General features: G+C 42.0%; 1 protein-coding gene across 2 annotated transcripts; it reads right to left on the bottom strand.

The window, feature by feature from the left end:
• Window positions 1-7,493: 7,493 nt before the first annotated feature.
• LOC110284027 (eukaryotic translation initiation factor 5) lies at window positions 7,494-11,999 on the bottom strand. Of its 2 annotated transcripts, none has more exons than XM_021149588.2 (2): window positions 11,796-11,999; window positions 7,494-10,933 (listed from the first exon to the last, which is right to left on the bottom strand). In XM_021149588.2, exon 2 carries the CDS (start codon window positions 10,723-10,725, stop codon window positions 9,463-9,465), a length of 1,263 nt encoding a protein of 420 aa, XP_021005247.1. In that variant the 5' UTR covers window positions 10,726-10,933; window positions 11,796-11,999; the 3' UTR covers window positions 7,494-9,462. The 2 variants fall into 2 exon arrangements, with proteins under 2 accessions (XP_021005247.1, XP_021005248.1); XM_021149589.2 differs by lacking the exon at window positions 11,796-11,999 and adding an exon at window positions 11,188-11,680.
• Between the last annotated feature and the right edge of the window lie 575 nt (window positions 12,000-12,574).

The following is a 12,574-nucleotide window of genomic DNA, read 5'->3' on the forward strand; positions in this document are numbered from 1 at the left end:
ACAAGAAATATTCATTGGGAACTTGACCTGTGCCTTGTCCCATGCTGGACACTATGGAATGAGGAGTTAGAAACATGGCCCCTGGCTTTACAAGGCTTCTGCTCCATGGCAACAAACCCTGTTGTTGACTTGAACTTGAGGATTTAGTCTCTTTTTTAAACACTCTAACTTTGCCAAGATGACTTTTAACTTTTATGCAGTAATTCATGTGGGGTAAGCATAGCAACTCCTTTTGCATTTTTTTCTTCTATAAGACACAGATATCCAAGTGATTCCCTTCGTCTTCGAGGAATGGTGATGGTTGGGAAGGGTTGAGGGGTACAGAAAGGTGAGCTGGTATTTGTTAAAGCATAAATACTGAGAAAATATGTTTGAAAAGGGGGAGATAGCCTCTTTTTCCACTTGTTTGAGGGACAGTGACACTATCTCCTTATGTGCAGGCCCTGTAATGACCTTGATGGCTGTTAAGGGCCCTGTAATAACCTTGATGACTGTTGGGGGGCCCTGTAATGACCTTGATGGCTGATAGGGACCCTATAATGACCTTGATGGCTATTGGGGGCCCTGTAATGGCCTTGATAGCTGTTGAGAGCCCTGTAATGGCCTTGATGGCTATTGGGGGTCATCACTATTTAGACATTACTCATCCACTGGGTTACACCTGAGATATAAATGGTCTGAGTCAAAGAAAGAAGAGAGCCATGCTGTTCTTTTGCTCAGAATTATGAAACCCAAATTCATTGCCCCTTACATCTAACAAATATAATGTTTAGAAAAACTCAAGATGCAGAAGTGCCATTCAAAACAGGGTGCTATTTGTATAATTAAAACCATGCCCAACAGTAGGGAGAGGGAACAGATAGAGCCTCCAACTCCAACAGGGCATCAAATGAGTGAGGGGGGGGCATCCCACAGTCATAACTCTGACTTATAATTGTTCCTGTCTGAAAGAATTACAGGGATGGAAATGGAGAGGAGCCTGAGGAAAAGAAGGTCCAGCAACAGGCCAAAAGAGGGATCTAGCTCAAGGGGAGGTACCAAGGCCTGACACTATCATTGAGGCTATGGAGTGCTCACAAAAAGGAACCTAGCATGACCACACTCTGGAATACTCAACAAGCAGCTGAAAGAGTCAGATACAGGTACTTGCACCCAACCAATGGACAGAAGCAGCTGACCCCTGTTGTTGAATTAGGGAAGACTGAAGGAAGCTGAGGAGGAGAGTGACCTTGTAAGAGGACCAGCAATCTCAATTAATCTGGACCCCTGAGATCTCTCAAATACTGGACCACCAAACAGACAGCATACATCAGCTGATATGAGGCCACCAACACACATACAGAAGAGGACTGCCAGGTTTGTGTTCATTCGGAGATGATGCACCTAACCCTCAAGAGACTGGAGGCCCCAGGGAGCTTAGAGGTCAGGTGGGGTGAGGGGTGGGGACATCCACATGGAGACAGGGGTTTTGGGAAGAGGTATGGGATGTGGAGCATTAGGAGGGTGGATGGGGGGGAATAAAATATGGAATGTAAAAAAATAAACAAAATTTAAAAAACATTCATACTGCTATATGTTGTCTATGGGTCTCTCTCTCTCTCTCTCTCTCTCTCTCTCTCTCTCACACACACACACACACACACACACACAGTTTCATGCATGGGAAATGAAGTCTGTTCTTCAGTTGTGATAGGGTACTACGAAGAAAACAGAGATTATATTTGTAAGTATGCATGCCTTATTTAAGAGAAAATGCAATACAAAAGAGGAATTTTTCATATGTGTTTGTTTTCCTAAATTTTTTGGGGTATAGATGGTTTTTCACATTCTTTTATGTTTTTTGTTTTTGTTTTTTTTTACAAATTTCATTTTTCATTAAGTTTCATATAGAGAATGTAAAGTTAAAAGAATCTTTGTGCACATATTAAATGTTTTGTTTATTTATTTATTATTAAAAATAGATTATTCTCTCATACAATATATCCAGACCACATTTTTTCTCTCTTCATTTTACTCAGCTCTCCCTCACTCCTCCTCTCCTCCCCAGATATGATTGCCCTCCAATTTCTTTTCAGAAAGGAGCAGACCTCCAAGAGAGGACAGCCAACCAGAACAATGCAAAGTACAAGGCAAGATAAAAGCCCCCAATACTGATGCCGAAAAAGGCGACCCAACAGGAGGAACTGAGTCCCAAAAGGCACATACTCTTTGCTCAAGTCAGCTGTCTTTCATTTCTTCTTCATTTGTACTGGTGGTTCACATGAAAAAAATAAGCTTTGCTGTATGACTCTGAGAGCCTTTGGTTCTAGATGACATTCCAACGTTTGTCAACCTCAGATGCAGGAGACCTGGTTAAATGCTGGTTTTGAATGTTGACTGAACAGATTTGCCCCAGGCAGGCTGACTGATCTCTTCAGAATTGATTTTGCATTTGCACTCCTTTTATTATTATTATTATTATTAATCCTCATCATTCTTATTATTTTTAACTCAGGAAATTGTAACAGGGCTCAAAAGCATTTTTGCTACAGTAGAATTTTGAACTGTTAGAACTACAAGAACATTCTTTCCTTGGATGGCAAGCTAGCTAAAGATTAAATGTGAGATAATATGGACACCACACACTTGAATATACCACCAACTCAGAGACTTCTAACAGAGGTGGTCATTTCAGGTTGTTTCTGAGAATAATTCTCTCATATGCTCATCAGACTAAGGAGTATACATTTTTATTTTTCCCCATTTGACATGAAATTACAATAAACCATTTCTTTTCTTTCTCAGCTTTTGATAAATATGAAAAACACACACATTCCTGAGAAGTTAGTAAAATCCATAGTGAACTGTCTACATTACAGTAAACACATGATAAGTCACACTGTATAGTAGTTGTATGTACACAAGAAAAATCATGGAAAAAATGAGGTAAGAAATGAGGTGATGTCACTGCAGCCAATGTCAAGACTGTGAGACTCATCTTATTCTCCACACCTGTTTTGATTTATATGTGATCCCATCAATTATTCAATCAATAGTTAAATGATATAAAAATTCAAGAAAGTTTGACTTTTCTGCTATAAAAATTATATATAATGATGTATATATGTCTATGCACCTATGTGTATGTATGTATGTTTGTTTGTTGGATATATTATGTATTGATGTACTTACTGATCATCTATTATTTCCCCTTAAAACCCTAAACCCATAGTCTACTTTTTCTATTTACTATGAAGATCAGAATCTAAACAGTGTCAAAAATAAATACCAAATTTCATGGTAACTTTGGGGCATAATTGTAAACATTATGTATTTGCAGATAGAAGGTAACCTACTACTTGATGGTTGCCCAACTTGAAAATTTGATGTTAGGGACACGTGTGTCCTTTTGGTACATGTTATGTGAAATACGGAACATTGATTAGTAATTTAAATATGAATACTTACCCTAGCCTAATATTTCTTAGAATGACCAGGAACACTTACTGTAATACATTTTCTGATAGATCCTGTCCCTACAAAGAATGAAGAAAGATCCATTTGGTGGCAAAGAGGACAACTTAGAGACTAATTAGGAAGCTAAAGTCCAATGATTTTTCCCAAATCTCATCAAGCTGGCCATTTTCATTGTGATTTATCCACTTCCTGTGTCTCTCTGAATGGCTTTAAACACATAAAGAGAGATGACGTGTGTGTCCAGTTACTTTCTCTCCCCAGGAGTGCTGGACTGAGCCTGCTGAGATGAACGTGGAGAGTAGTGGTAAGGCAGGGAAGTGGTAATCTCCATGCCCATCCCCGCCCTGATATGAGAAAACAACCTACACTCTCTCCACCTGAAGGCCATTCTATATATTAGGATTGCTCTGTTTCAGTACTGTGCTCATGTTCACCCTGATAATTCTGTGTTGCAGGTATACTGTTCTTTGTGCTGCATCCATAACTTCAGTCTGTTAGAAGCTAGTAATAGCCACACAGTTATCGCAAGCAAAAATTCTGCAGGCAGGAGTTTTGTCATAGAGTGATGCTGAAGGCATTTTCTACATCTCTTATTATTATAACCATATATATGTATAATTCTTGTTCATAAGTCTATGTGTCAATTGCTCTTACTGCTTTGTTGATGTTGAACCAACTTGGCATCCCTTCAGTGCAAACACTTTCATTAGGACATTTGCTCTTCTTGGTGTGTCCTTGAGAGTTTTGGAGACAACCTTAATTTTATTGAGAATTTGACATCTATGTTCATCAGAAAAAATTGATCTAGAGTTTTCTTTTACTGCTATATCTTCATTCAGTTTTGGTAGCAGACTCCATTAAAGGAATGTGACTATATTCCTTCTTGTCTATGTTATAGAACAGTTTAAAGGGTTCCTTTGAGATGGTTTTAGTAGAATTCAGAGGTGAATTTATCAATTTCTGGGAATTTATTTATCGAGAGGCTTTAGTGTTAACTAACGTGTCTTGATTTAATTTTGGTTTGTTTTATGTGTCCAGAATTTAATATAGTCTTCCAGATTTTCCAATTCTTTTAATGTTATTTTCATTATCGGTTAATATGAACTTCACTAGAATTTATAGTAACCTCATTTCTATATGAGTTTTACTAACTTATGGTATACTTTATCTTTTAGCTGATTTGGGTAAGTACTTGTCAATCTTGTTTACCTTTTCAAGATCAACAATTTTTGATTGATTCTGTGAATTATTTTTTTTTTTTACTTTCTGCTTTAATTGTTGTTCCGATATTCATTATTTCTTAGCATCTACCTCTTTTGGGTCTGGATCTCTAAGACCATGAAGTGGATCATGAAGGTATTTATTTGAAATTTCTCTTTTTGAAAAAGGTAAACACTCATAACATTAAGCCTTTATCTTATAACTGTTGGATGTATCACAAGGGTTCTCGTGAATTATGCAATTATTTTTATTTAGCTCTAGAACTTTTTGCAATAATTTATTTATGCACTTTACATCCCAATTGCAGCCCAACCCTCCTTTCCTCCCAGTCCCACCCTTCAAATCCCTTCCTCCATTACCTCCTTCCTTTCTTCTCAGAGCCCACCTAGGGATATCTAGTCACAGTAGGACTAAGCACATCCTCTCCCACTGAGGCCGAACCAGGCAGTCTAGTTAGGGGAAGAGGATCCAATGGCAGACACCAAAGTCAAAGACAGCCCCCACTACAATTGTTAGTGGACTTACATGAAAACCAAGCTGCACCTCTACTTCAAATGTGTAGATGGTCTATGTCCAGCCCTTGAATGCTCTTTGGTTGATGGTTTAGTCTATGTGAGCCCCCATGGACCCAGGTGAGTTACCTCTTTAGGTCTTCTTGTGGTGTCCTTGACCCCTCTTGCTCACTCACTTCTGCCCCCTATTGTTTCACAAGACTTCCTGAGCTCTACCTGATGTTTGGCTGTGGGTCTCTGGATTTGTCTCCTTCTGCTGCTGTGTGAAGCCTCTCAGGAGACAGTGATGCTAGGTTCCTGTTTGCAAGTATAATGGAGTATTATTAATTATGTCAGGGATGGCTCTCTTTCTTGGGATGGGTCTCAAGTTGGGGCAGTCATTAGTTGGCCGTTTCCTTAATCTCTGTTCCATCTTTATCCCAGTTCTTCTTGAAGGCAGAATAAATTTTGGGTTGAAGGCTTTGATTGATGTCCGCCTCCCGCCACTGAGAGTTCTGCCTGTATATGGGAGGTGGCCACTTCAAGTCTCCATACCTCTCCTCAGATAGGAATCTTATCTAGGGTCATCCAAGTAGGCTCCCTGGAGCTTCCCCCATCTCAGGTTTCCAGCTAATGCCAGGGATGTCCCCTACTGATTTCCTTTCTCACTTCCATCCTTCTCCCACTCCTCTTTTTACATCTTCTGATTACTTTCTCAATTTCTTTCGTCAGAGACTTGAAGTTCTTCTCATACAGGTCTTTCACTTGCTTGGCTAGAGTTATAGCAAGATATTTTATATTATTTGTGCGTATTATAAAGGGTGTTTCCCTAATTTCTTTCTTAGCCTGTTTATCCTTTTTGAGTAGAGTAAAGCTACTGATTTGTTTGAGTTAATTTTGCTTCCAGTGACTTTGCTGAAGGTGTTTATCAGTCATAGGAGTTCTCTGGTAGAATTTTGGGGGTCATTTATGTATTCTATCGTATCATCTATGAATAACAGTACTTTGACTTCTTCCTTTCCAAATTGCATCCCCTGACTTCTTTTCTGAGTGATATTCCCTTCGTCTTCTAACTTCAGTACTATGTTGAACACATAGGGAGAGAGTTGGCAGAACTGCTTTAAGTTACTCTCCATTTAATTTGATGTTGGCTATTGGCTTGCTGTACATTGCATTTATTATGTTTAGGTATGCACCTTATATCCCTGGTCTCTTCAAGACCTTTAACATGAAAGGATGTTGGATTTTTGTCAAAGGCTTTTTCAGAATCTAATTAGATGATCATGTGAAATTTTTCTTTCAGCTTGTTTGTATGATAGATTACATTGATGGATTTTCATATATTGAACCATCCTGGAATCCCTCAGATAAAGCCTACTTGATCATGGAGGATGTTGTTTTCGATGTGTTCTTTTTTGTTGTTGTTTTTCTGATGCAAACACAAGAGGTTTATTTTCTGACGTGTTGGGATGGACCTTCAATTAGTCTCTCAAGGTGAGTGACTAGAAGGTGACCCCTGAATGGTTATTACAAGCAGTTTTTATACCTTTTAGGGGCACAGGTTCCATCAGCAAGGTTACAGTTCAAACTTATTGCCTAAACATAGTGATCTTTAAATCTATTGGCTAGCAAGCATGACACAAATTTAAACTCTAGCTGGGACTTTCCAGAGGGTCAGGTGACTATCAGTCAGTACATTCTGAGAATTTTTTACTCAAGAATGTTCCTGTGGGTGGAGAATGGAACTTGGCATAGCCTTGACTCTAGGCAGGAGGGGGAAGCTGTAAAGAGGGTGTGGGATTGGAAAAAACCTTTAGGACCCCTCATTTTCCCCCTTTTTCTTGTACAAGCTCCAATCCTGGCACTGCACTCAGGGGTCTTGGGTAACTAACTCATATTCTTCAGGTCCTGTCCTCAGGGTCTCATATTGTTGGTGCAGGACCATCAGTTGTACTGCTCCTATTGTCTCTTTTATGAAGGCTCTAAGCTTGTTCAATATGTAGGGTCCAAAGGTCAACAATAGCAGGAGAACAACTAGGGGTTCTAACAAGGTGGATATGAGGGTGGTTAACCAAGGGGAGGGGTTAAACCAAGACTCAAACCCACCCTGATTCTGTTCTCTTTCTCTCTTCCGCTTGGCTAGCCCTTCTCTCACCTTGGCCATTGAATCCTTAACTACCCCCAGAATGGTCTCCAGTATGTGCTTCCTAATGTTTCACACCCCCAGGTAACACAGAAAAAGTGGTTGGCCCCCCACACTAATGGGCCTTCAGCCAGATTTTCCCATCTTTTTTTTTTTTTTTTTTTTTTTAAAGCAGACAGAAATTTAATTTTAACATTGTTTTAATCAAGTAATGTAGCTGTTTGAAACAGGAAACTTTATGACACCTCAATAGAGCAACGAAGGATTATTCCTATCAGGTTAACCTCCATGAATAAAACTCAGATTGTGTGAAATTTGAATCCCACTGGTTTGGCACCAGAATGAACAGAAGCCCAAGACCTTCCTAAGTGTCGAAGACCTGACCTTTTCCCTTTAAAGCAACAGCTCTAAGACAAAATCTTGCCAACCTGAGGCTGAATGTGCTGATGTACTTGAGACTCATCTCAAAAAAAATGATGACAAATGGAGATGGGCTGGCCATGCAACAAAGAATCTGAAACCCAGGAGACAAGTGACTTTCCAAGTACCACTTCTTTGGTGTGACACAGCACATTCCCTTGTGACCATTCCAGGTGTATGGCTCCTGCTCCACACTCAAACTCTTATTAAGGTTCTAATTTTACTAAATATTTGTATGATTTTAATGCACAATTTTTTACATTGTTTATTAAAGTCTAATAATCTGTGAGATGGATGATACAAATAAAATTCAAATAATGTATGAGCTAGCACGCCACACACAAATTAACCACATGGGTTTTTAACTCCCAGAATGCACTTTTGAAGAAAGAAATATGTGCTGTTTAATATTGAAGACAAGTTTTCAAATATAGTCAGGACCCCAGATAGAGCTTACACCAGCAAGTGTGTAAGAACTCACTTTTGTGTCTGAAGTCCAAGGCTCTGAATGGGCTGGTCAGGCCTTACCTAGCCGCACCCACCCAGTGGCCATCAGTCTCTCAGGTATCCAGCTATATTCAATGTGAAGTAAAAAATATCCCAAGTCTTACACCAAAATACAGGCTCTGACTCAGAAGTATGAGTTTAACTTTCTCTTTAAATAAGACAATTGGGGAAGGGGGTCAAGCTTGAAAAACAGTAACACTTATTTTGGCAAGATAGCAANCAAAATCTAAAGTACAAGCTATTATATCCAAATTAAAAGGCATTAAAGAATAAACCATAATATTGGGGAGTACACAAACACAAGATACAGTATGTCAAAACATCTTGAAATTATAATTTAAGGGTAAAAGTTGAAAAATTACGCTGTTTTAGCTAGAGATTAAGTGCACCTTTTTTCCTGTTTCTCCCAAATAGAATCAGAGTTTACGATTTAATCACACCTCAAAGCTTTTCTCTCAATACAAAGCAACCACTAAATACACACAAAATACTTATTTGTTAATAATTTCCCTGGCTTATCCAACGTGCAATGCACACGACTTGAAAGACTACAATTTGGGGGTGAGTGTACACAAACTGGAAAACCACAACTTCCAAGTTTTAAAATTTGCTCTTAAACCATAGGACACACAGGTCATTTTTACTTCTTATGAGGATGTCACACTGTCATTTAATCATCAAATTTCCTTAGAATGACAAGAATTGTCAGTTGCCAATCTGAATGGACTGGGACTGGAGATACAACTTTCAAAGTATTTTATTTCTTAATGGCTGAGTAAGTTCATTATATTTGTTTGCATTCTTCAAGTTTTCAGTTCCTAACACCTATCAAACTCAAGGAGCCTAAATTAAATGGTGTAACATCCTAGAAGTAGCCAATTACTTCAGTATAAGCCATTCATAGCCCAAAGTCTGAAGAATGACCAAAATCAAATCTTTATTTTTTTATAACTGTATAAATGTGATCCAAATGTGTCCACCACTAGGTTTTTCCAAAAGAAACATGCTATAAATAAGCAAACTACAACTGCTCACTGATATGCATGGACTCCCTAGATGTCTCATTGGGCTTAATTATAGACCACTCACAGTAATAGCTTTTTAGTATCAAGTGTAGCATGATGTTAAGCCACTTTAGCTCTTGCACATACATGTTGCACTTCTGGCTGATAATGGAGAAAAATTTGCAGCATTACACTGTTAAGCTAAGTTGCATCCATCCTTTTAAATGGCGTCAATATCAATGTCATCATCCTTGTTGTCAGACTTCACAGTTTCAACTTTTGGTACACTGGCAGTTTTTGAATATACCACCTCAATATTTTCGTCTTCGTCTTCTTCCTCTCCACCAGAAGATTCTTCCTCTGCTTCCTTCAACCATTTAATAAATGGCTCTGCTTTGACACGAATCTCTTTGGCAAGTTCTTTTGAGACATATTTCTTAGAGGCCTTTTCTGACCAGCTGATAATGACCTCCTCTTCTAAAAGGTCTGCATCATACATCTCCTTCAGGATATGTGGAATCTTGGAGATCAGCTGAGCTTGATGCATTGCTACCACACATTCCAAACCATGAAGAAGGTACTGCTGAGCCTTTTTGTTGTTATGACAAAATCTTAGAAAATGGCGCCTGTATTTCTTGATTTGCTCTCTTATCTTCTCATCAAAGAGAACTTCTGTCAAAACAAGAGGACCCATGGCTTTTACATCCAGCCTTTCTGCCTCAGCCACAATTTCTTTATCAGATGAATCAATAATGCCCTCTTCTTTCTTTTTCTTAACAAAATCAAACAGGATGTTAACACGCTCTTCTACAGTTCTTTCCAAATCATCACTAAGTGTCAGACCTTTTGCATGGTCACTGATTTCATCCATTCTGCGCCTTTGAGCTTCCTCAATTGTATCCTCCCCCCAATCATCATCTTCCTCTTCTTCCACAGCATGTGGAGGACTAATTTCATTTGGTGGTGGAGGTGGTGGTGTCTCACTGGTAGATACAGAGCCATTTTCCTTGTCCTTGCCCTTTCTATTTTTCTTTTCCTTTTCTTTCTTTCCTGTACCAATGTCACTGTTCTCAGGTGGGTTTTTGAGAATGAATGTACAGAGTTTATGATGTGTGTCAAGCATGCCTCGGTACCCACAGGCTTTACAAGAATTACCTATTGTTTGCTTCTTTGGATTGACATGCAGATCTGTTTCAGGATTCTCACACTCAGGACAGAGAACAAATTTTTTAATGAATCCATCCAACATGTCTTGCAGCTTATTCACCTCATGAGATCCATTGACAATGTAACGGTCATTCTTAACATCAAACTGGGTCTGTGCTCCCAGCTCACAACCAAAATATTTGGCCTTTGCAACGTCAACCATGTTGACTATAACTGTCTTGATTCCATTTCCTTTGCCCTCAACCTTAGCAATCAAACGGGGCATCTTGTAGCGATAGAACTGGTCTGACACGCTGCGGTTGACGTTGACAGACATTTTGGCTTATTAGTGACTTTATCAATAAGATGAAGAGATCTTTGATTGCAACTTTTTGGTATCTTCTGTCTGGAGAAGAAGGGATGACATAAACGACTGCAAGAGTTCTCGGTCTCTGACATGAAAAAATTTTCGCCACTGAGGCTGTAAGCTTCTTGCTTGTATGCTATGTTTCCCCAATACAGGTACCAATGGCTGCGCAACAGCTCTGAAAGAGAAAAGGAGAAGACACACAACAACCCTACAGGTTTAGCATCACTCCTCCCCGGGAAACTTCCCGTCCCTGAGTCCCTCACACAACTAACACTCCGAGCTCTAACAGCCCGAGTCCTAGTGAGAAAACAGCTGACATCCCCAGGTAACAAAGCACAACTCCAGGAACCCAGGAGGCCACCATTTTGACACGGGTTGTGACTGGCAGGGAAACCGCTCGAAACGAGGAGGACAACACGAAACACAAACCCTGCTCCCTCAGCCGCCGGGAGTTTGTCACATCAAAGGCCACCGGCGAGTCATGGGCTGCCCCGGCCGAGCGACCGCGTTGTAACTGCCGAAAAGGGGATCCGGGCCCTTTCTCTCCCTCACTTCAGGCCCGGGGGCCACCAACTTCGCCAATGGCGCCTCCCCCGGCTGCCATCGTGGTAAAACGGGAAACGTCGAGCGGGACCTGCCAACCGCCGAGGGGTGGCTTCGGCGACTCCGGGGGCTTCAGGGCGGCACGTCCAGGCCGGGAGCCATCGGCTCCGTCGGAGCACGAGGACCGCGGCCGAAGCCGCGCCCGGGCTCCCTCCCCTCGCTCCCTCGGCGCACGGCCGACCTTCGCCCTCGTCCCCATGGCTACGCGACAGTCGCGGCCCGTCGCCCGGCCTCCCCCTTCCGGCGGCCGGCGGGGCAGAGGTGCGGCTTCCCTGAGTCACAAACGCGCCCCGGGCCTGAGTCAGCTCGGCCCCGGCGCGCGCGCGGGCGCGCTCCCGCAAGGCCCGGCCCCCCCAAACTGCGCCACACGCGCGGCGGGTCACGCGGCCGCGCCGCCATCTTGCCGCCGCCATGGCCCGCCGCCCGCGACTCACCGTTTTCGTCAAATAAAGACATAAACCCAACGCGGCTCGCCCGGGACTGGGAGGAAGAGGCGCTGGAAACCGGGTCCGGAGCGGCGGGGCCGGCGGCGAGCGGAGGGGCGGCTGGGCAGGTGCCGCCACCGAGCAGCGGGAGGGACTGTCCCAGCGACGTCCGCGTCCACACCAGCAGCGCCGAGCCTGGCGACCTCTGGAATGTTCTCGCTCTCCAGATTTTCCCATCTTGAGGGCACATTTGTGGGGATTTCTCGCAGGATACTGCTCAACTTTGGGTGTCTTCACCCTAAGACCCATCCTCTAAGGCCGCTTCTGGTACATGGTTTAGATTCAAAAGTCCCTCATGCCCCACATTTGGGTAATCCCTCTCCCTCTTTCTCTAGAGTGGGGATATCCCAGGAGGCAAGGTCAGCTGCTATCTTACAGAGATCAAAAACAATGCAGGGCCACCAGGTATAAGGTGGGTGTTTCTCTGTAGTGAACCAAGCTACATCCCCAGTGGCTGAGAGCACTTGCCAAGTCACTTTGATAGGGTTGTGGGGGTTGCTGAGGCTCAGTACCAGAAGGAAGATACACAATAGCCATCTCATGATTTCTTCTGGCCTTGCAGAAGGGTGGATGATTTTGAACTTGAGGGGGTTGCTTGGGTGTCTGGCTGCTATCCAATTGGCATCAGGTGCAGGTGCTAGTCTAACATGGTACTTGTGTGGAACCTCTGGGGTACCTGCATTATACAGGGCACTAAGTTTGGCCACAATTCCACAATTCCTGGTGGC

This window comes from Mus caroli, chromosome 17 (assembly GCF_900094665.2).
Source record: "Mus caroli chromosome 17, CAROLI_EIJ_v1.1, whole genome shotgun sequence".
NCBI classification, from domain to species: domain Eukaryota; kingdom Metazoa; phylum Chordata; class Mammalia; order Rodentia; family Muridae; genus Mus; species Mus caroli.

What these genes read in the sequence shown, in the direction of transcription:
- LOC110284027 (XM_021149588.2), bottom strand. Translation starts at nt 10,725, where the DNA reads ATGTCTGTCAACGTCAACCGCAGCGTGTCAGACCAGTTCTATCGCTAC.